General features: G+C 49.8%; 1 protein-coding gene across 1 annotated transcript in view; it reads right to left on the bottom strand.

The window, feature by feature from the left end:
- Nucleotides 1-23,994, bottom strand: part of MYO18B (myosin XVIIIB) — a 297,959-nt gene extending 273,965 nt beyond the window's left edge. The window contains exons 1-3 of the mRNA XM_063623416.1: nt 23,875-23,994; nt 4,907-5,073; nt 2,670-2,828 (exon numbers count right to left, since the gene is read on the bottom strand). Coding sequence (XP_063479486.1) covers nt 2,670-2,828; nt 4,907-4,960 — 213 coding nt within the window. The 5' untranslated portion in view covers nt 4,961-5,073; nt 23,875-23,994. The remainder of the gene's footprint in view (nt 1-2,669; nt 2,829-4,906; nt 5,074-23,874) is intronic.

The following is a 23,994-nucleotide window of genomic DNA, read 5'->3' on the forward strand; positions in this document are numbered from 1 at the left end:
GATTGAGTCTGTCTGGGTTGTGACTGCCCGGGTGATTACGAGGTGCAGCTGGTGCTCAGCATCACGGCTCTGGGGCCCATGGCTGAGTAGCTCCTCCTGACCTTCTGGGGGAAGGCAGGACATAGCCTTGGAAGGGGGATTGACTGCACTTGGCCAATCTCACCACTGTCTACACCATATTCAAAAGTGAGTCAGTGCCTTATTTTTAACCAACCACCACAGACGAGACAGTAACATGGGGTGGGCCAAATAAGATAGCCAGTGCCAGCCTCCTCCCACCCCACCCTCATATGCCCATGGATTCTCTTCCTTTGGATCTTCAAAGTCATCAAAGTCTTTGGTCCCCCCACCCTGCCACCCTTCTTAGCGTATAGAGGAAACAGCACCTCTAGAATCACTGAGGCTAATAGGAAACTAATAGCACATTTTTACAGATGAGTAAACTGAGGCCAAGAAAGGGGAAGGGGTTTAGCCAGGACCACAAAAAGTGGCAGGGCCAGAGCTAGAATCTAGGTCTCCTTGACATTCAATACGGGTTACTTTCCACTCCGGTGTTATTCCAGCCTCTCCCTGTTCCTCAAGGGCTGGGTAGCCCTAGGAGAACCAGGTCACTTCCCCAAGCCTTGTTTTCTATTCCTGCAAAATGGGATGGTTTCTAATGGCTTCTTGCAAGGATCAGATGAGGATCAAATGAAACAGTTGTGCCGGGACAAGACAAGAGAGTACGGAGTTATTTATTGACTGGAACAAGAAAATTAAATTGGCAGGAACCAGCCAGAGCTTGCTGCCTTGTGGAAACATGTCCTGAGGCTCCCTTGCTCCAGCCCCAGGAATATCTTGGCCCATGATCCAGCCACCTGCTGTGGGCTGAGGCTCAGAGCCATACTGCATCTTGGCTCTGAGTCTCCATCCAGGCACAGCAGTGACAGTTGGTCCCCATCCATGGCTTAGCTCTGCCTCTTTACTTGCTCACAGTGACACCAGCACTGCTGGTGTCAATCTCATGGAACTCTTTCCCCCCAGGTCTGTGTGGCACCACCCCGGCCACCTCACTCACCAGACTGGTCCTTTTCCAGGAATCTTGTGAGAGCAGAGAACACACAGGCTCTCCCCCTTGCTCTGCCTCTATCTGGTCTTATGACCTTGGGAAAATCACTTGACCTCTTTTGGCCTCAGTCTCCACCTGTGATAAATGGGTAGAATCCCATCCACCTGCATTGCTGCACGGGGTACTAAATAAGCCCATGAGCAGCAAAGAAGCATTGTCTGGTGATAAACAGCACACAGTAACATTTCATCATAACCTAACAACAGCCTGCTGGGGTCAACTTTGGCCCCCACTTATGCCTTAGGTCAGGCAAGAGTGGGAACAGAGCCTGTCCTCCCTGTCAACCACCCCAACAAAGACTTGGCCGAGGTATTTCAGCAGCTGCGGCTGTTCAGTTGCTGGAGGACCTCTCTAATGCATCAAAGTCGTTCATCGGACAGGTGCAGGCACATGTGGGACTAGCTGGGCAAACCAAAGCTGAAGGGAAGGGAGGGAAGAGCCAGGATAGGTCACTGGACTCAAGCCAACACCAGGCCCTGAGGCCACCAGACCTCTCAGCCCAAGCATTGCAGCATTCACCTTGTCTGAAGGGGGCGCTGCAGACACAAAGAGATGCCCTTTCTACCTAACACAGGGATACTCCCAAGATGCATTGCACTCCAAGCCTGCCTCCCTCATGGTCCACCTTGTCATCCTGCCCAGGTTCCATGGCTAAAGAGGACGAGAGAAATTGCAGTGGCCACCACCAGCAACAAGTTTACAAATCCTTAAAGTGTAAGGGCTTCATTGTATTCAACTATCGCTTCAATCCAGCAGCGCTATTCAGAATAGCTAAGGATTTTTAGTGGACATCGACCAATCAGGAGGGACACCAGATGGAGGAAGGTACGGAGGTTCCTACCTGTGCCAAGCATTAACCCTGTAATTATTGGACTGTAGCCATTCCAAGGGACTCAGGAGAGGGACCTGGGTAAACATGGCAACTGGAGGGCACTTGGGGGGCCACGGGTTACAACCATTTACCACCTGGTATGAAGGATTCAATATTTTAACAATCAATGCAGCTACACCAGTTAGTACCAACTCAATAGCTTTCTGCTTAAAGTTAACCAACTATACATCTTAGCCAGTATCTAGGTTTCCTTTTCTATAAAAATGGTGGTCAAGTAATCCCCACCAACCATGCATCAATGAATATCATTTATTCATTCACTAAACAAACTGTTAAGCACTCACTACTGGCCAAGTACTATGAGGGCTGCTCAAGATACAGAATTGAATGAGAGAAATCATTGTTGCTCTTAAGGAATTCCTAATCAAATAAGTCATATAATCAAATAAGTACTATGCCAACCAACCAGTTAAGACAGGCATAGAAGGTGCAGCTGGATTCAGAGGAAGGAAGGCAATGGAAGAATTTTCCAGAGATGTGCTATTTGAGCTGGGTTTTGAAGGGTACATAAGAGCTCAATAGATCAAGTTGAATAAAGGACATTCCTCAAAGCCAGGATAGCAGGAGCAAAGGTAGGATGACAAATGGACAAATGACTCAGAGGAAGCTTACAAGACAGAATGATGGGTATGGAGACGCATCTGGTCCTCCTTCTTAGGAACCGCTTACCTCTCGTTCCGGAGAGGCGAGAGCTGACTGTTTCCTCTGTCTCGCTTCCTTGGCCTCTTTTTCAGTCTCCCGGACCAGTTGCTTAATGAAGCCCCCTGGGATGACAGAGAAAAGGGGAGGGGGCGAGGATGGTGGAGGGCTCTTGTCCTCTTCCCGAATCTGTTTTGCAGAAGCAAGGAAGGAGAGAGCTCAGTGAGTCAACCAGCAGGAGCAAGGTGCCCTTCAAAAAGTTTGTGATGGAGCCTGGGAGGGGGCAGAGGAGGACATACACAACCAAGCCCATGTATGAGAAGCCACAGCCAAGCAGGTGAGGCCCAGCAGGACTCAGGGGGGTCCCTGAAACAGCGCATGAAAATGGAACACAGGGGCAGCCAGGAATTATGCGGGTCAATGTGATTTCTGCCTGGATCCAGTCTCCTTGTGATATGAACAGTCACTTGCATGGTCAAGGCTGCTGGTTCCCTTCCTTGCCATGGGACATGCCCATTTCCAGGAGGACCTGCTCTGAAAGGAGGTTTCCCGGTTTCCAGAAAGGGATGGATCACAGGGAATCATCCACACACTCCTGGTTCCCCTCAGCTTATAGTTAATATAATAGACGAACCAATTAATCACTTACTGTGCACCAGGAACATGGTAAGACACGGAAAGGCTTATAGCCATGATTTATATAAGGACCTGACCTTGTGGCTCCAACCCACTCAACTGACACAGTGCTGTGGCTTCCTGATGGTCCTTAAACCAGGACTTGGCCAGCCAGGGGCTCTCTAACACTGGGTCCTAGAACAGGCAGGTTGGACCCTGATATTTTACCCCCCAGAAATATGGCCTAGGCCAGCACTGGCTGGACTTGTGGTGCAGCTGAGACCCCTCTGTTGGCCACAGCGACTTGGAGGCTGAGGCATGAGACCAGCTGTGGCCGACTGAAGTGCGTCTTTAGCCTGCATCAGTGACAGCCCATGAGAAGAAAAAAAAGTCACCAGTGCTTTATATGGAAGAGCTCCATACTGGTTTAAAATAGCCTCCTTATCAAGAACCTCTGTGCATGTGTGGTCAAGACTTGCTGTGTGTAGCCCAACTGATAAGGGAGGAATTCAAAGGAGATAGCAAAGGCCGGGAGACAAGGCCATGGGATAAAGCTGGTGGATGCAGACCCCTGCCCAGGCAGAGAGAAGCAGGGGCAGCACTGCGGGGCCCATATCAACATCATTTCCCTTCTTTCCTTCCTGAAGTGGGACTGAAAGACACTTCATAAGTGAGAGACAGTCTTTTTTTTTTTTTTTCTTTGAGACGGAGTCTCACACTGTCGCCCGGGCTGGAGTACAATGGCGCGATCTTGGCTCACTGCAACCTCTGTCTCCTGCCTCAGCCTCCTGAGTAGCTGGGATGACAGGCACACACCACTACACCCGGTTAATTTTTTGTATTTTTTGTAGAGACGTGGTTTCACTATGTTGGCCAGACTGGTCTCAAACTCCTGACCTCATGATCCACCTGCATCGGCCTCCCAAAGTGCTGGGATTACAGGTATGAGCCACCGCGCCTGGCCGAGAGACAGTCTTAAGGCACCCTCTGCAGCTTCCAATGCCATTTTAGCTGCTACCCCCAGATCAGGCTGGGAGCGGCAGGGGCAGGCAGGAGGCAGCCAGAAAGCAGCTTCTCACCCTCCCACCTCCAACTCATCAAATCACATGCACAAGGTGGAGTGAGGGTGCAGGAGGTAACAGGCATCTTAGAAAGAGGCAGCCCTTCGTAGCATATCATGAAAAATACTAAAGGGGAGAAAGGACTATCTGAAAAGAACCCGTTGCCAGTACTCTCTGGTGCCCGAAGGCAGGGACCACAGAAACCCACCCCTGTGGCACAAACCTGGCAGCTGACAGCCCTGCCTCTGTCCCCCATGTGCCCCTTCTCCCACCCAAACTCCAGTGCTCATCAGAGCTGCCATGAGGATCCAGCTGGGACAGCTGGTCTACCACCCCCACCCCCCCCCCCCCCCCACCACCTGTGGAACAGGAAACGACCAGGCAGCCCTGGGGGGAGTCAAGGGTGTGGCCATCAGTGTCCAGCTGGGTTGGAAAGGCCAAGGCTAACCGAGCTGGCTGGGAGAAGGTTGAAGGTGGGATTGTACATGCTACTAGGAGGGCTGGATGTCAGACTCCCCACTCAAGGTGAGAAAGGTTGGACTTGTCTCCCGAGGGTCGAGTCAGTCCCTGCAGATGGCTGCAGCCCCAGACATGAGTGTCACTTTCCTTCTGTTCCCACAGGGCGAGGCGTGATGAGATGGCCATGCTGGGGCAGTGCCAGGGCCGTGAGATGATGAGATGAGATGGAGCTTCCTGCCAGACAGCACGGAATGAGGCTTTACAGACACACGCAGCACATGAGACGGATAGACACAGAACTGACACACAGGGACACAGTGGGGAGAGAAGAGAGAGACAGGTTAGCTCATGGGCACAGCCCTACTCCCACCCCCATCAACGCCATAAACCAAGACCACATGGGGGAATGGGCACAGTCAGGTACAGACACTGTCAGCTACCTTTGCAAGAAGGATGGTCAGGCAGGATTCTGCAGGCCACGGAGTGAACAGTGCCCTGAAATATTATTCCTCTTGGCCCCACACATTTATTGAGACATAATATACGACCAGAAAAATATATCATAAGGTATAGCTCAGTGGCTCTTACAGAAATAACACACCAATATAACTAGCACCCTGATCAAGATTTAAAAGTTATAATTTTATTTATAAGAAGTTCAAGAACAAGCAAATCTAATCCATGGTAAAGAAGGTCAGAGGAGCCATTCGCTTTTGGTTGGGAAGAAGCATGAGGGAACCTTCTGGGGCTCAGGAAATGCCTCGTATCTTGATCTGAAGGATGATTGCACAAGCGTATCATATGCAAAACTTCACCCAGCTGTACAATTAAGATTGGACATTTTACTGTATGTAAATCACATCTCAAAGTAAACAGAGACCTAGAATTTCCCTCATGCTCCCTTCTGGTCAATATTTCCTCAAGGGAAACCAATATTATTGTTTTTTTGATTTTGTGTGATTTTTTTTTTTTTTCTTGAGATAGAGTCTTGCTCTGTTGCCCAGGCTGGAATGCAGTGGTGTAATCTCAGCTCACTGCAACCTCCGCCTCCCCGGTTCCAGCAATTCTGCCTCAGCCACCCAAGTAGCTGGGATTACAGGTGTATGCCACCACATCCGGCTAATTTTTTATATTTTTGGTAGAGAAGGGTTTTCGTCATGTTGGCCAGGCTGGACTCGAACTCCTGACCTCATGATCTGCCTACCTCAGCCTCCCAAAGTGCTGGGATTACAGGCGTGAGCCACCACACCCAGCCGGGAAACCACTATTCTGACTTCTAACAACCATGAATCATGGGTTTTCTTTGTGGAGGGAATATTTGGTTCCATAGTTGGAAGATGAGGTAAGGGCAGGAAACTGTAGCTCTCAATGTGTCCCACGCTTGGAGAAATAATTCGTCATCATATTGAGAGCCTTAGAAAATTTTGATAACTTTTGACCTAGAAAGCCCTTTTCTGGGAAACAAGTTTGAGGAAGTAATCGTAAACCAGAAAACTTGATCACCATGTTGACTGTAGCACTGAAAGAGCAGACACAATGTCCGATAACTAGAGAATGTCAAATAGAGACCTCCAATTCGCAGTAACAGTATGAATCCATCGAAGAGTGTTTAGCAAGCATTGTTTTTACTTGCCATATCTCCACACAATTACTATATTTCCTTGTTTATTTACACCTGTTACTTCCCAGCCAAAGTTGTAACTTTTATTTTTATTATACTTTTAAGTTCTGGGATATATGTGTAGAACATGCAGGTTTGTTACATAGGTATACATGTGCCATGGTGGTTTGCTGCACCCTTCAACCCATGATCTACATTAGGTATTTCTCCTAATGCTCTCCCTGCCCTAGTCCCCCACCCCTCGACAGGCCCCAGTGTGTGATGTTCCCCTCCCTGTGTCTATGTGTTCTCATTGTTCAACTCCTATTTGAGTGAGAACGGGCAGTGTTTGGTTTTGTTTCTGTGTTAGTTTACTAAGAATGACGGTTTCCAGCTTCATCCATGTCCCTGCAAAGGACATGAACTCATTCTCTTTTATGGCTGCATAGTATTACATGTGCCACATTATCTAGTCTATCATTGATGGACATTTGGGTTCGTTCCAAGTCTTTGCTATTGTGAACAGTGCCACAATAAACATATATGTGTATATGTCTTTATAGTAGTATGATTTATAATCCTTTGGGTATTTGTTTTTAAACAGCTATATTGGGGTATTATTTGTATGTCATAACATTAATCCTTTCTAACTTTCAACTTGATTTTTAATAAATTTACAGAGCTGTGCAATTGTCACCACAATCTAACTTTAGAAATTCTCATCACCCCAGCCAGGCGCAGTGGCTCACGCCTGTAATCCCAGTACTTTGGGAGGCCAAGGCAGGCGGGCGGATCACGAAGTCAGGAGATCGAGACCATCCTGGCTAAACAAGGTGAAACCCCGTCTCTACTAAAAATACAAAAAATTAGCCGGGCGTGGCGGCGGGTGCCTATAGTCCCAGCTACTCGGGAGGCTGAGGCAGAATGGCGTGAACCCGGGAGGAGGAGCCTGAAGTGAGCCGAGATCGTGCCACTGCACTCCAGCCTGGGCAACAGAGTGAGACTCTCTCTCAAAAAAAAAAAAAAAATTCTCATCACCCCCAAAAAAACTCTTCTCTTCATGCCCATTTACTGTCACTAGTTGTTCCCTCTTTCAGCCCCAGGCAATCACAAATCTAATCTCTATAAATGTGCCCTTTTTGGACATTTGCTATAACGGAATCATAAAGTATTTGGTCATTTAACCCTGGCCCCTTTCACTTTGCATGTTTTTAACATTCATCCATGTTCCTGTGTGTGTCAGCCCCTCATTACTTTGTTGCTCAATTGCATTCCTGTTGCATGGATAGACAGGCTTTTGCTTTTTTTTTTCTTCTTAATCCATGCAACAGGTGATGAGCAGTTAGACTGTTTCCACTGTATGGGCACTATGAATAATGTCGCTGCAAAGTCACATAGGTTCCTCTGAGTGAAATTGCTGAGTAGTATGGTAATTTTACATTTAATTTAAAAAAAAAAAAAAACTTTCCTGCCAGGCGTGGTGTCTCACGTCTGTAATCCCAACCCTTTGGGAGGCCGAGATGGGTGGATCCCCTGAGGTCAGGAGTCTGAGACCAGGCTGGCCAACATGGGAAAACACTGTCTCTACTAAAAATACAAATATTAGCCGGGCGTGGTGGCAGGCACCTGTAATCCCAGCTATTCGGGATGCTGAGGTGGGAGAATTGCTTGAATCCGGGAGGCGGAGGTTGCAGTAAGCCAAGATGGTGCCACTGCACTCCAGCCTAGGCAATGGAGTGAGACTTGGTCTCAAAAACAAACTAACGAACAAACAAAACAACAAAGAAACTTTCCAACTGTTTTCCAAAGTGACTATATCCTTTTCCACATCCCCACCCCTGCAGTGTGTGAGAGTTGTTTGGGAAACATTTGCAGAATCATTGGAAGGTGCTTGTCTCAGCTTGTAAAGTGAGTAAGATTGAGTACAATGTTGCACACGCCAGAGCTGTCCAAAATGAACAACAAAAGGCTTCCTGTAAAAAATGCACGGTGGCTCACGCTTGTAATCCCAGCACTTTGGGAGGCCGAGGCGGGCGGATCACGAGGTCAGGAGATCGAGACCACGGTGAAACCCCGTCTCTACTAAAACTACAAAAAATTAGCCGGGCGTGGTGGCGGGCGCCTGTAGTCCCAGCTACTCAGAGAGGCTGAGACGGGAGAATGGCGTGAACCCGGGAGGCGGAGCTTGCAGTGAGCCGAGACTGCGCCACTGCACTCCAGCCTGGGCGACACAGCGAGACTCCGTCTCAAAAAAAAAAAAAAAAAAAAAAAAAAAAAAATCAAGTGGGAGGAAACATACCAAGGTCTTAGTAGAAGCAGTCTTGAGTGGAGGAAGGTGTCTCTTCTGCCTTTGGCTTTTCTCACTTCTAGCTCTGGTTGGCCAGGCCCTCTGAGCAATGTGCTTCACTGACCCCTCCTGAGAGACACCCACCCTCCATCCCAGCTGCCAGAGCAACCACTGACCAGCAGTTTTGTTTTTCGTTTTGGTTTTTTTTTTTTTTTTTTGAGATGGAGTCTTGCTCTGTTGCCCAGGCTGGAGTACAACGGCACAGTCTCGGCTCAATGCAACCTCCACCTCCTGAGTTCAAGCAATTCTCCTGCCTCAGCCTCCTGAGTAGCTGGGACTACAAGCACGTGCCACTACACCTGGCTAATTTTTTGTAGAGATGGCGTTTTGTCACGTTGGCCAGGCTAGTCTCTAACTCCTGACCTTGTGATCCGACCCTCGGCCTCCCAAAGTGCTGGGATTACAGGCGTGAGCCGCTGCACCTGGCCTGACCAGGACTTCAAGGCCTTGTAAGCCTGGAAGTGGCGCCCCTTCAGTGACTTGACTAGAAGGTGGCTATTATAACTAAAACTGCTATGAATTTTCATGCAGAAGTGTTGAATGGACATGCATTTTCATTCCCTGCCTGATACCTAGAGAATAGTATGCCATATAAGAGGTGTATGTTAAGCTTTTGTAAGTTCTAGTGTTCTATAGCACTGTATGATGACTATAGTTAACAATATTTTCTTTCTTTTTTTTTTTTTTTTTTTTTTTGAGACAGAGTCCTGCTCTGTTGCCTAGGTCGGAGAGCAGTGGCACAATCTCAGCTCACTGCAACCTCCGCCTCTTGAACTCCTGGGTTCAAGTGATTCTCCTCTCTAAGCCTCCCGAGTAGCTGGGATTACAGGCACATGCCACCAGGCCTGGCTAATTTTTGTATTTTCAGTAGAGACGGGGTTTTGCCGTGTTGACCAGGCTGGTCTCGAACTCCTGGCCTAAAGTGATCCACCTGCCTCAGCCTCCCAAAGTGCTGGGATTACAGGCATGAGCCACTGCACCCAGCCAACAATATATAGTTTCAAATAGAAGGACATGGAATGTTCCCAATACAGAGAAATGGTACATTTTTGAGACAAAAAGGTGAAGGCTGCTTAGGCAGTTTCACATCCTAGAAGCTGGTGAGCCCAAGAGCTGGCTTGGCCCTGCTGCTGTGCTGAAGCCCCCACTCATCATCTTCTGAGAGTCCATTGTGAACATCTCTTTCCAACTCTGCATTCAGCAAAGCCCAATTCATAACTTAACGGCAACCATGGGAGTGTTTACACCACAGAAATTGGCAAATGCTACAAATCAGGGCTTTTATTCTGGGAGCTGGCCATTCCACGCCTATCAGCACGTCACTAGCTGAGACCTCAGCATGCCTACGAAGCCCTGCAAGAGGGAAATCTCAGGATCCAAAAATCCAAGGAGCATTTCGGCTCTAATGAGGTCACGTGCCCAATGGGAGGCCACAAAAACATGCCCAAGTGCCAACAGCCAAGTCTTTACCTTAAGAAAAAATTTCCCACAGTGTGGGCTTTCGCATTAGCCTGTTTTGTGTTGCTATAAAGGAGTATCTAGGGCTGGGTAAGTCACAAAGAAAAAAGTTTGGCCAGGCGCAGTGGCTCATGCCCGTAATCCCAGCACTTTGGGAGGCTGAGGCATGTGGATCACGAGGTCAGGAGATCAAGACCATCCTGGCTAACACAGTGAAACTCCATCTCTACTAAAAATACAAAAAATTAGCTAGGCATGGTGGCGGGCGCCTGTAGTCCCAGCTACTCGGGAGGCTGAGGCAAGAGAATGGCGTGAACCCGGGAGGCAGAGCTTGCAGCGAGCTGAGATTGCACCATTGCACTCCAGCCTGGGCGACGGGGCATGGGGGGAAAGAAAAAAAAAGAAAAAAGTTTAATTGGCTGACAGTTCTGCAGGCTGTACAAGAAGCACTGCACCTGCACCTGCATCTGCATCTGCTGAGGCCTCAGGGAGCTTCCAATAACTGCAGAAGGGGAAGGGGAGCTGGCATCACATGACGAGAGAGGGAGCGAGACAGAGAGAGAGGAGGGCAGTGCCAGATTCGTTTTAAACAAGCAGCTTTCTCGTGAACACACAGAGCAAGGACTCACTGATTAACCCAGGGTGGGCACCAAGCCATTCAGGAGGGATCTGCCCCCATGACCCAAACACCTCCCACTAGGTCCCACCTCCAACACTGGGGATGACACTTCAACATGAGATTTGGAGGGGACAGACATTCAAATTGCATCAGATCTCCAGCTCGCAAAGGCACAGGAAGGTGGTTGGGCGTGTTGGCTCACGCCTGTAACCCTAACACTTTGGGAGGCCGAGGCAGGCAAATCACCTGAGGTCAGGAGTTCAAGACCAGACTGACCAACATGGAGAAACCTCGTCTCTACTAAAAATACAAAATTAGATGGGCGTGCCAGCGCATGCCTGTAATCTCAGCTACTGGAGAGGCTGAGGCAGGAGAATCGCTTGAACCTGGGAGGCGGAGGTTGCGGTGAGCCGAGATCGAGCCATTGCACTCCAGCCTGGGTAACAAGAGTGAAACTGTCTCAAAAAAAATTAAATTTAATTTAAAAAGGCACAAGAAGCTGGGAGGATGGGCAAAAGGGGAGAGGGAATGGGGGAAAGAAGGGAAGGAAAGAAACCCTCCCCTCCCATCCCCCTGGGAGACACTGGCGAGGCCCCTGAGTGACTCACAGGCTCCATGCCTAAGGAGCAAAGCCCGAGTTATAAATAGGCCTGACGTGAGGTGGCTGTCTTGGCCGCCACCACCCGCCTTCCTCTCCAACCCAGGCCTGGCCACGTCAGTAGCCGCTTCCCAAGAATCACCCTCAGCTTCAGGCTCCAGGGGGAATCCTGGCTGTCGTAGGGGCTGTCCTTAGCCCCGGGGCTGCCAGCCTTCCCAGAGGGCCTTAGCAGAAAGGGACAATGCGAGGGAACTCCATGTGGGGCCTCACCCCCCATGTCCTGCCCCCTCAGAGGCCCTGGGCCAGCTCCACTGACCCAGGGCCAGGAGCCAATCCCGCCGGGGAGGCTTTGTCAAGACTTAATTTAAGCAAGTGTTCTTATCGCCATACTTCGGTCCGGGCCCAAACATACACCTGCCTTGTCAGCTGCTGTTTTAAGCCCATGAGGTGGCCATAGACACTTGGGATTCACGGTATGAAATCTCGAGTCTCCCCTTAAAGGGGAGAGAGGCTGGGGAAAGAAAACGCAACCCCAAAGCCAGGAGATGACTTAAAACTGTTTTCCGCGTACACATACTGGAGCTGAGTAGTGGTCCCATGGGACCCTCAAAGGCTTCCCCCACTACCCCACAACGTCCAGTTGTAACACAGCGAACATAGCACCCGTCTCACAGAATACATTTCGAAGTCTTTGTAGCGCCCCCCCATGACCACCTGTCCTAGCGACCCTCCCCTTCTACCCTCTCTGTCAATCACACTGACCTCCAGGATACACCCTTCCAAGCACATTCCCACCTCAAGAACGTTGCACATGCTGTTCCCTCGGCCTCAAATGCTTTTCCTTCTGCATGGCTCACATCGTCACCTAAAGTCTTCTCAATGTGCCTGTGTTCACTCCCTATTTAAATTGCAGCTTAACTCCCAATCCCACCCCCACTCCTCCTCCAGAACACAGCCCCTATAAAGGCCAGAATTTTCACGTGTTCTCTTCACTTAGTGTAGTCCTTAGAGCCTAGCATATACTTAGCTTTCAATCAACATTTGTTAGTCCAGGCACAGCAGATCACACCTGAAACACCAGCACTTCCCGAAGCCAAGGCAGGAGGATCACTTAAAAACAAATAGTTCCAAAAGAGCCTGGGCAACATAAAGACTCTGTGTCCGGAACTGGCGGGTTCTTGGTCTCGCCGACTTCAAGAATAAAGCCGTGGACCCTCGCGGTGAGCGTTACGGTTCTTAAAGATGGTATATCCAGAGTTTGTTCCTTCAGATGTTCGGACGGGTCTGGAGTTTCTTCCTTCTGGTGGGTTCGCGGTCTCACTGACTTCAGGAGTGAAGCTGCAGGCCTTCGCGGTGATGTGTACAGCTCTTAAAGGCAGCGCGTCTGGAGTTGTTCGTTCCTCCCGATGGGTTCGTGGTCTCGCTGGCTGCAGGAGTGAAGCTGCAAACCTTCGCGGTGAGTGTTACAGCTCACAAACGCAGCGTAGACCCAACAATTGGCCAGCAGCAAGATTTATTGCAAAGAGCAAAACAAAAACACAAACATTCCACAACGCCTGAGGAAACCCAAGCGTGTTGCCACTGCTGGTTCGGGTAGCCTGCTTTTATTTCCTTATCTGACCCCACCCACATCCTGCCGATTGGTCCATTTTACAGAGACCTGATTGGTCCGTTTTACAGAGAGCTGACTGGTCCGTTTTGACAGGGTGCTGATTGGTGTGTTTACAAACCTTTAGCTAGACACAGAGTGCTGATTGGTGCATCTACAACCCTTTAGCTAGACATAAAAGTTCTCCAATCCAGCTCCCCCCACCCCCACCCCCGCACACCTGCAGCCGACTGAGGAGCCCAGCTGGGTTCGCTTAGTGGATCTTGCGCTGGGGCCACGGGCTGAGCTTCCCGCATTAATCAGCGCTTGGGCAGTCCATGGGACCGGGTGCCGTGGAGGCTCTGGTGGCGCGCGATCCCACCAGTGGGGGAGTAGGGGGGCTCGGGCATGGCGGGTTGCAGGTCCCGAGCCCCGCCCCGCGGGGAGGCGGCTGAGGCGCGGTGAGAATTGGAGCGCGGCGCGGGCGGGCCAGCAGTGCTGGGGGACCCAGCGCACCCTCCGCAGCTGCTGGCCTGGGTGCTAAGCGCCTCACTGCCCAGGGCCAGCGGCGCCGGCCGGCCGCTCGGAGTGCGGAGCCTCCGACCACCCGGAACTCGCACTGGCCCCGGTTCCCGCCCACTTCTCTCCCTCCACACCTCCCCGCAAGCCGAGGAGGCCGGCTTCGGTCTCGGCCAGCGCAGAGAGGGGCTCCCAAGTGCAAGGGTGGACTGAAGGGCTTCTCAAGCGCGGCCAGAGTGGACTCCCAGGCAGAGGAGGCACCGAGAGCGAGCAAGGGCTGCTAGCATGTTGTCACCTCTCAACCCCATGTCTAAAAAAAATTTTTTAATTAGCCAGGTATAGTGGCAGATACTTGTGGTTTGCAGCTACGCGGGAGGCTGAGGCAGAAGTATCACTTGAGCCCAGGAGTTCAAGGCTACAGTGAGCTGTGATCACGCCACTGCTCTCCAGTCCAAGTGGCGGTAATAGACTCTGTCTCTTAAAAAATTAATTAATTAAAATAAAATAAAAGTTAAATATTTGTCAAATGAATAGGTGAATGAATGAATGAACAGCTAGAAATGAGCCTGAGAAGGGATAGAGCAGCAAGTCTGTGGGCAGAGATTTCTGATGTCCCCCTGTGCTGTCTGCATCCACACATAATGGGAAAGCATGTTTATCATGGCCTGAGTTCACATCCTTTGAGACCCCAGGGAGCTCTCTGAGCCTCAGTTTTCCTAGCCGTGCAATGAGAGGACACCCACATATCAAGCATGTGCTGGATCCCTGGTAACCTCTCTCAGTCAGATTTTCACTTTCCCTTGACTCCACGGTTCAAACCGGACTGAAGACCCCAGCCCAGCACCCAGCACAAGACAATTTACCGAACATTTAGGGAGAACCAACTGTGCCAAGCACTGATATAGATCCTTACTCCTAAACTCCCCCATGACCCCTAAATTCCTACTGGACCTGGAATTTCATTATATTAAAATCCATGATCACATTTCATTCCCACAATAGGACTACATGGTTGGCATCACTCCCATAGAACAGACAGATTCTGAGAGGTTGAGACACTTGTCTGAGGTCCCCCAGCAAGAAAGCCAAGGTGAGACTTAACCCAGAGTGTTCCTGACTCCTCCCACACACGCTCAGCTTCCCATCAAAGCTCCACATCAGTGATGATAAGAGAGGACCAATCTGTGGGTGCCAGGCCAAGCCTCAGAGGTGCCCTATGTCCTGGTGGCAAGCTGTGGAACCCTAGGAAGCTGGCTCAAGTAGGTACATTCAGGGGTAGGGCAGGGTGTGCAGGGGGCACTGGCATTTACTTAGCATCTGTTTGGTGTTAGTCACAGCACAAGGTGTGTGGTAGTTGGGATCAGAAAGGTGAACAAATTGGATCAAGGTCACACAGGAGGAGGTGAAGATAACCTAAGTGCCTAAATCCCTGTATTTTTTCTGTTCCATTCTGAGATTTCTGCCATTCTTCCATTGCAGCAGGGGACATGACAAAATCAGGGCTATGGATAATGGTACCACTAGGATTTCTGCATTGCTCAATACTGAGGACTTAAGTAGATCACATCATTTACTCTTTCCATCCGAAGAGGTGGATTATCTGAGTAACTCTATCTCAGGACACTCAGGCAGAGGGAGGGGATGTGTCTTGTGCCCAGCCAGAAGGTGGTGGGGCTGATTCTTGGACCCAGACGGTCTGACTTTAGAGGCTGAGCTCAGAGCCACTTTAGCACACTGGCCTCCCAGCATGGACCTCCACGTGTGCCTGGCACACGGCAGCTTCTCAATAAAAGCTGTTTCCTTCCCCTTCCTGGCTCTGACTCCGCCATCTTTCATGTGCCTGGGGGGACACCTTCCTCCATGACACCATGCCTGAGGGTGCCAGCCGATGTCACCTTGCAGGATTCTATGACAGCCTCCTGCAGCCTCCACCCAAACACCCGCTGTCACCTGCCCTCCCCTCCACTGGCCACAAGGCTTAGGTCACTATTTGGTTCTTTATTAATTCGATCTTCATTTAGAATTCTGTCTTGCCCATAGTCTGGTTGGTGAGTGTAAGCATGTAATTCCTCAGCTGTTCCACAAGGTTCCTGGAGGCAGGCAGGGGGGTTGGCCACCGAGAACACCAGCACGGAGCTTAGATGCTCAGCAGGAATGATCTGACTGCCTGACACCTGGTTTCTCTGATGGTCATATCGGAGGCCAGACACAGAGGGAAAAAAAGGAGGCTGGGAGAACTGAAGACACCACTTTCAGATTCCCCCTCCATCTCTTCTACCTTGCTCTACGTCTGGCTGCTGACCCTGTGGACTCTTCCAATGGACTCCTTCACTTTCCATCTTCCAGGTGGGTTCAGCTAATGGGAATCATCCACTAGTAGGAGATCAGAGGGCATCTGTGTCTTCACTCTCCCTCCTGGATGACCATGGTTGCCTGCCTCCCTCTTCCAAAGGTGCCTTCAGGCTGCTTTCTCCACTCTCTCCCCTCTCCTGTTGCAGCAGCAGCTCCCTCCTCTTACACTTCAGGCCCAGAAAAGTAACAGCTCCACTGTTGCCATCCTCAAAGTGCTGCAGCATCCCTTAAGGGAGGTGGCAGCAAATATTTTTTGTAAAGTGCCAGATAGGAAATCTTCTGAGCATTGAGGCCTGTAGGTTCTCTGTTACAATGACTCAGCTCCACCCTTGCAGCTCAAAAGCAGCAATACTTAGTGTGTAAATGAATGGGCATGGCTGTTTCAATTTGACTTTATTTTTAAAACCAGGCAGAGTTGGATCTGGCCGTGGGCTGTCATTTGCTGACTGTTACCTTAATGCTACCATTGCATCCTGCCCCTACTTTGGCAAGCAGTTTTTTTCCTAAACTCCTCAAATGGCCCCACTGGAGTGAGCCCTCTGCACCCTGCTATAGCCCTGACTTTACAGCTGCCTCACCCCAAGAAGGAAAAGAACTTCCCAGGAGAGGATTGAGTAATGGGAAGAAGACTACCGCTCTGACGTCCATGTGGCTTGCCCTCTCCAAGGGCTGCCTTCAGGCCACGCTGCTGTGTGCCCCAAGAGCTGACCACTAGGCATTGTGCTCCCCACCCCCAGGCTCTCTTGCTCTCTGGCTTCCCCTCGTTTGGCCAATGGAAGGCTCTGGGAGGACCTGCATATGAGAGGAACTAGCGGTCAGGGTATTTTGTTCCGACTCTACCCACCTCTCTCTGTATCAGGCCCTAATTTCAGAAATGCTGTGTTTCTCCGTCTCCAACCACAACACCCTTCAAGTGGTCCCTGTCCACCAACTCCAGCTATCTCTGTGTTCCTAAATCACCCTTCCTCTCCCTTGTCCCATACAGCCCCAAGGCTAGTAAGGTATTCCCACCACTGCTTATCTCTGAAGGCTTCAACATGCTTTGTTGGTTCCCCTAACCCTGCACACATTTCTTGGGAGAGTTCTTTCATTAAAAAGCTCTCCAGGATACCAGTTGAGGGTGCTGTTTTCTAGTGGCACCTTGACTGATACAGTCAGTGGGGAAGTAGTTTTAATTCACATATCAATCCTGATAGATGGATAGTGGCTGCCTCGTGGGTTACATGGGAAGGACTCTGAGCCTTTATCTGGGCTGAGTGGAAGAAGGGTGCTCTGATTGATTATTAATGTCTGCCCTGGGCGTGGAAGGAGGGAATGGGGCATAAGTGCTATTTATTGCCATCCACAGGCTAAATGGACAAAAGAGACTCATGATTCATACAAAGTCCAGCCTACTTCACCCAAGCCTGGAGTTTGGTGGCCAAAGAGCCAGGCAATAATGAAAAGGGACTTTGCCCAGCACGCAGATCCTCTCCCTAATCAGGGCAAGGGTGGCTCACAGCCAGCTATAGCCAGAGATTCAGGCCATGCTCACAACAATACACATGAAGGTGAGAAAGGGGAGAGGGATGAGTGAGAAACAAAGGCAGGAAGGTTGATGGAGGGAAAATGAAATGTTGAAGAGGGAGGGAGGAAGGAAGAGAAAAGCAGGTGGGGTGGTGAGATGAAGAAGAATGGCGGGCAGGGAGCAGCAGGCGTGAAGGCTGCCAGAAACGCCCCTCAGCATCAGAACCTGGGGCCTTTATACGTGGAGAAACCCCAGAGACCCAGCTCAATTCACAAGGAATTTCCAGGATAGACAGTCAATGAGTTCCCTCTTGGTCATGTCCATTGACAGGGAGGTCACTAATACATAGGACATTTGGAGTCTGCTCTAATTGTGTTTCTTCCTTGGAACCAGAGCTCCAAAAGGCCCTCAGAAGCCATAAAACCTACTTCCCCTATATCCTGGCATCCATAGACCAGGGAAGGGAAGTGACTTTCTTGAGGTCCTACAGCGGCAATAGCAGAACCAAGGTCCTCATGTTCCAGTGAGTAAAGTCTGATGCTTTTTCTTCCTTCTCAGAGAGCTACCTCCCCAGGACAGTCACACAGTGGCCTCAGTTCTGCTCTCTGGAACAACAGACAACGAGGTTAACCCCTTTTCCAACTGAAATGATGGAATCTGCCCCCAGTTTTCTCATCTGTCGCCTTCAGCCTTTTCTCAGGGAACATGGCTCCCAGTTTCATCAGAACAATGCTCACTGTCTCTTGGGACTTTTCTAACCTGCCTTCTGCCGCAGAAGTGGACATTTCACTCTGCAAAGGGTTGACAAGGGTACACACGCCAGGCTTCCCGCACTTCCATGGGTCCACAACAGCCCTGGAAGTCTTAGATCTAAGTGTCGGCCTCCCTATGCCTGTTGTCAAACCTCTCAGGTCACCAACTCCTCCATCTGTCAAATGGGGATGCAGTTTTTCTTGCCCCATTCACAGAGCGGTTTGAGTACTAGATGCTCCGTAGGCCTGTGAGCCATTTCTGACGTTATTACCATGTCCTTGGCAGCAGCTATGTCCCCAGTTGACTCAGATTCAGTCCCAGGCAGATTAAAATCTTCAAATGCTTTGAATATCAGTGGCTGACCAGCCAGTAGCCCCACCCCCACCCTGCCAGCCTCCATTGCTAAATCATGCAGTGGGTGTTTCTTTGAGAAATTAGAAAAAAACATCTCAGCTCCTCCAGCCCATTGGCTCTCCCCTCTCCATATCATGGTTGCTCCACTGACCTAGGCTGGCCACACACTCCTAGCCACCCGGTGAGTCATCAGGCTACTCTTACAGGCCGATGAGATGCTGGACCTCACAGATGGGCCTTGTGGCTGAGTGCCAGGATGGCCAATAATGTTTCTTTCACCTGCCAGCACCAACTGATGTGTAGCTGGGGGCTGCCCAGAGTGTTGTATTGAGAAACATTCTGAGCTATGCCTAGGCGGAACAAGACAGCGTGCTGTGATTGACTAGCAATGTCTGCCACAGGTGTAGGAATGGCTAGGGATGGAAACTGTGCCAAGTATTTGCCATTTCCAGCCTAGTGTTTCCCGGCCACCATGAAGCAAGAAGCTGGTTAGACTTTTGGTAACAGATTCCCCTGACTGATTTTAGGATTGAGTGCTCCATCAAGGGGCTAATTTTCTTTTTTTTTTTCTCTTTTTTTTTTTTTTTTTTTTTTTTTGAGGCAGAGTCTCACTCTGTTGTCCAGGCTGGAGTGCAGTGGCGCAATCTCGGCTCACTGCAAGCTCCACCTCCCGGGTTCACGCCATTCTCCTGCCTCAGCCTCCCGAGTAGCTGGGACTACAGGTGCCCGTCACCACGCCTGGCTAATTTTTTTGCATTTTTAGTAGAGACGGGGTTTCACTGTGTTAGCCAGAATGGTCTCGATCTCCTGACCTTGTGATCCGCCCGCCTTGGCCTCCCAAAGTGCTGGGATTACCGGCATGAGCCACCGCACCCGGCCTCAAAGGGCTAATTTTCTATCCACTACTGTGTTGCTACTTAGAGCTGTAGTTATACAGTAGCCACTAGCGACAGGTGGCTTGTTAAATTTAGATGAATTCTAACTAAATTAAATCAAAAATTTAGCGTCTCAGTTGTATGAGCCACGTGGCTCATGGCTACCATGTTGGACAGCACAGATACAGAGGATTCCTATCATCACAGAAGGTTCTGTGGGACAGAACTCACCAAGTGGTGATTGTGCCTGCCAATGGACATTTTTGGAAACATCCTAAAGACATTTTGGGTTGTCACAACTGGAGAGGAGGTGCTACTGGCATCTACTGGGTCAAGGACAGGGATGCTGCTACACATTTTTCCAAGCACATGACAGGTCCACAACAAAGAGATATGCAACCCAAATATCAATAGTGTCTACACGGACATTGGTCTAGAACCCTGGTCTGGAAGAATCATGACAAATGGGAAGGAGCATCAAGAGAAAAGGAGGGCAACATCATCTTTGCTTTGAATAATAACTAGATGTAACAGAGAAAGAACTGAAAAAATGAGTCATCCACTGTTGGCAGAAAAACAAGCAGAAAAGCAAGTCACAAAACCTCTCTGATGCTGAGTTTCCTCCTCTATAAAACTGGGACAGTATCACTACCCTGCCTTGATCATCAGTGGATTAAATGAGGTAATGAATGTGAAAAAGCTTTCTTATCTGTCTCTGTGAAACAATTTATTATCTCAACGGATGTTGTTTATTACATTATGCTGAACAGTCCAGTCTCTGGCAGGAAGGTATTGAGTCCTGCTTTTACTTCACCCTGCATAACCTGGGGTCACTCCAGGCTCCAAATCTTACTTCCTGGCTTGTAAAATGGGGCTAATAACTCAAGCCCAAGCTCACTGGAATATTAAGCATGAATGAGACATTTAATCCCATCAAGCAAACATCTCTCCCTTAACGCAACAGTTAATCCAGCTGCCCTCCATGAAACTGAAACTCAAACCCCAGCTGGTACCCAAGAAACAGCTGAAAATGCATTCCATCTTTTATGGGCAGAGAAAAATTAACTTGAAACCCTGAACCTTGAAATTCTTGCTACCCTACGCATGAGCACTGGCCAAGTGGTAAACTCACTTTGCCGATTCTTGAGGATCTTTCCTCTGTTGCCAGAAACTACAATTCTTAAAAGTAAATCAGCATCAGGGAGAAACACAGTGAAAAAGAAGCAGATAGGGACAATTGTGAAACTGGATGAGTCAGGCTGTGGGAGAGGAGAGATTCATATGAAGCTAATGGTGTCTCTGGATCCTTCAGACTGAATGAGGTGTGTGTGTGTGTGTGTGTGTGTGTGTGTGTGTGTGTGTGTGTGTGTCAGAGAGAAAGAAATCTACCTTGATGTCCAAGGCCCTTGTTTGTATAATAAAGTTCATTTTCTGCCAGGCACAGTGGTTCCACGCCTGTAATCCCAACACTTTGGGAGGCTGAGGTGGGTGGATCACTTGAGCTCACAAGTTTGAGACCAGACTGGGCAACATGGTGAAACCCCATCTCTACAAAAAGTATAAAAATTAGCCAGGCGTGGTGGTGCACTCCTGTAGTCCCAGCTACTCGGGAGGTTGAGATGGAAGGATGGCTTAAACCTCAGAGGCAGAGGTTGCAGTGAACCGAGATTGTGCCACTGCACTCCAGCCTGGGTGATAGAGCCAGCCCTTGTTTCAAAATAAAAATAAAATAAGATGCAATTTATTTTTGCTGCCCCCATTCAAATGAGAACCGAGGTTTATCATTTCCTTAAGATCTTGGTGGGGGGGGATAATATGGTGGATTTGACTATTATTTCTAACATAAGGGGCTCCTGGTTGCTCCCTGAACACCAGCTGTGACAGCAGGGGCTGATCTTGGCCCAACGCTCTTGCTGCAGGGCTGTGTGTCCTTGAACAAGTGGCTTTCCCTCTCTGTGCCTCAGCTGCACCATCTGTCAACAGGAGGGGTTGGATTTGGCAGCACTCTGGAGGGGAGGGGGATCCTCCCTGGTCTCAAACCCTCCTCCTCCATTTTTCAGATAATTTAATTTCACTTTGTTTATTTTTATTTTTATTTTTGAGACGGAGTCTCTCTCTGTCCCCAGGCTGGAGTGCAGTGGCGTGATCTCGGCTCACTGCAACCTCCTCCACCTGGGTTCACGCCATTCTCCTGCCTCAGCCTCCTGAGTAGCTGGGAATACAGGTGCCCGCCATCATGCCCGGCTAATTTTTTTGTATTTTTAGTAGAGACGGGGTTTCACCGTGTTAGCCAGGATGGTCTCGATCTCCTGACCTCGTGATCCACCTGCCTCGGCCTCCCAAAGTGCTGGGATTAAAGGTGTGAGCCACCGCACCCGGCCACTTTGTTTAAATATTAAAGATATGCCACACACCACAGCAGCTAACCATGTGCTTCAAATGGGCCATTCAGACAGTTGTTTGTATCTACCAGGACCCAGTGAAGGGCCGTCTCACCATAGCCTTGTAGGCTCACAGCCCCAGGTCCCTATCTTTTGGCAGCTGGAAGTGGTTCTGCTCAGTTTTGACGCCCTCCATTCCCATCTCAAAATGCCACAGAAAGTCTTGATCTTACCCCTGGAGGAACATCTTCCCAATAAAATCTTTGCGACAGTCAGACCCTAATAAAGGGCTGTGCACATTTTCCGTGTTTGTGAACATGGAAATTCCATGAGTTTTGACAGGGCAGGTGCTGAGCAACAGCCTTCTGTGGTTTTGTTAGCTCGAGTGAAAGGAAAAGCTCTTCAATTTGGGTAGGCACCAGAACCACCTGTGAGGTTTAAAATCTGTGGATTTCTGGGCCCCTTCCCCCAAGACTGTTCAAAAGGTCTAGGATGAACCCAGGAATCTGCATTTTTAAAACAGCCCCCCCCGCCTCCTGCCCCACATGAGTCTGATAGGTAGGTCGTCAACGCCCGTCACTTCAAGAAACACCTTCCTGGATGCTGAATCCTAGGAAAGATCTCAGAGGTGGTCTAGCCCAACCCCCTCAGGTTTTAGAAGGAGAAACTAAGTTCCGACTGGGGAGAGGACTCGTCCAAGGTTACAGAGCCCACACCAGGATATTCAAGGTGACCAGGCCTGGAGGCAGGTGACATCAAATATTTGTTGATCGGTAACATGCAGCCCTTCAAAAGCCAGGAGACCAGGAGACTCCCTCTCCTCCTCCTCTTCCTCCTTCTCCTCCCTCCTCTACCCACTTGGCCTTTTCCTTTGCTATTCTTCTTCTCCTCCTCCTTCTCTTTCTCCTCCTGCTTTTTGTCCTCCTCCTCCTTCTCTTCTTCTCCTTCTCCTCCTCCTCTTTCTTCTTTTCTCTCTCTCCTCTCCACTATTATTTTCTAGAACTCATCCATAGCCTAAGAGTATATAGACCCCTCTCTTTTCTGCTCCCAAGGTACACACTGGACATGGTACCCAGGCACAGGAGAATACAGCTTAGGTCAGCAATGGATACCGCACCCAAGGCAACCATTATCCTTGTTGGAGTCTAGAAGCCCCAGTGGGACACTCAGCCTCCATGAGCTGGTGCACTGAATGAGGCAGCATCTTTTTGGACAGCCACAAAGTGAAAGAAACAGCCTCGTTTTCCAGGCCCTACAGGATAGAAGCCCAGGCCCCCACACCTGTGGGTTGAGGCCAGACTGGACAGCTTGGAGCCGACTGGGAGCCGACTGGGCTCCCCACTCCAGGCCTCCCCACTCCAGGCCTCCCCACTCCAGGCCTCCTCCACGGAAAAGCTGCAGGAAGGCAGCAGCCCAGGGGCCTGTGGCTGGTCAGGTCTTCTCTTCTCCTGGGAGAGAGCTCCATGTCAAAGCATAGCCCCCTTCTGCCCCACTATGGGGCCACTGAGACCTGTGAATCTTCTTCATTCAAAGAAATGCCTGCTATCGGGGTGCCAGATAAGACACCTTCCCTCAGACAGAGCTCAAGGAAGGTGGCATGAAATTGAAACCTTCGGCCATGAACTTCCATTGCCCTTCCCCCAACACTCATACATGCTTAATTTGCAGTTTAAAAAAGAACATTAAAATTAACATTTCGACTCGACAGGGTTGGAAACACGAAAAGGGAAGCCTGGCTCTTCCCTGACAGTAACTGAACACCAGTTAAGCAGAAATTACTGGTAGTTGAGGAAAAATATAAACCCTGACATCTGCGGGCCAAGATTCACAGTGGAGATTAACTCCCTAAACACATTTTTTAAAATTATTAGCGAACAGCTGGGGCCTGAGGAGAGTGACTCTTAAAAATGTCCATTTGCCCCAGCGTTTTGTTCTCAAATCCTTCCTCCGAAACACTCTTGTTTTCAAAGTGAGCAGCACGGGCAACGGGCAAAGGAATCAGGCCTCAGAAGCTCTCAACACCACAAAGGCCTAAAATAAACCAAAAGACCGGAGGCCTGCCACCGCAGCCCCCGACAGCGCATTCCGGAAAATTAAAACTTGCCGATCAGCTCGCAAGGTGCCCGTCTAAAACCCAGCCCAATAGTACCTTCTGCAAAGAGGACGCAGGTCACAGGAACCACGACCGCCTAAGACGTCTCCCCGGGTGGCCGCGAAGGGACCCCACCAAGCCGGGAAAGCAGGAGCAAAGGAGCACCCTCTCCACACA

This window comes from Symphalangus syndactylus, chromosome 18 (genome assembly GCF_028878055.3).
Source record: "Symphalangus syndactylus isolate Jambi chromosome 18, NHGRI_mSymSyn1-v2.1_pri, whole genome shotgun sequence".
Classification (NCBI taxonomy): domain Eukaryota; kingdom Metazoa; phylum Chordata; class Mammalia; order Primates; family Hylobatidae; genus Symphalangus; species Symphalangus syndactylus.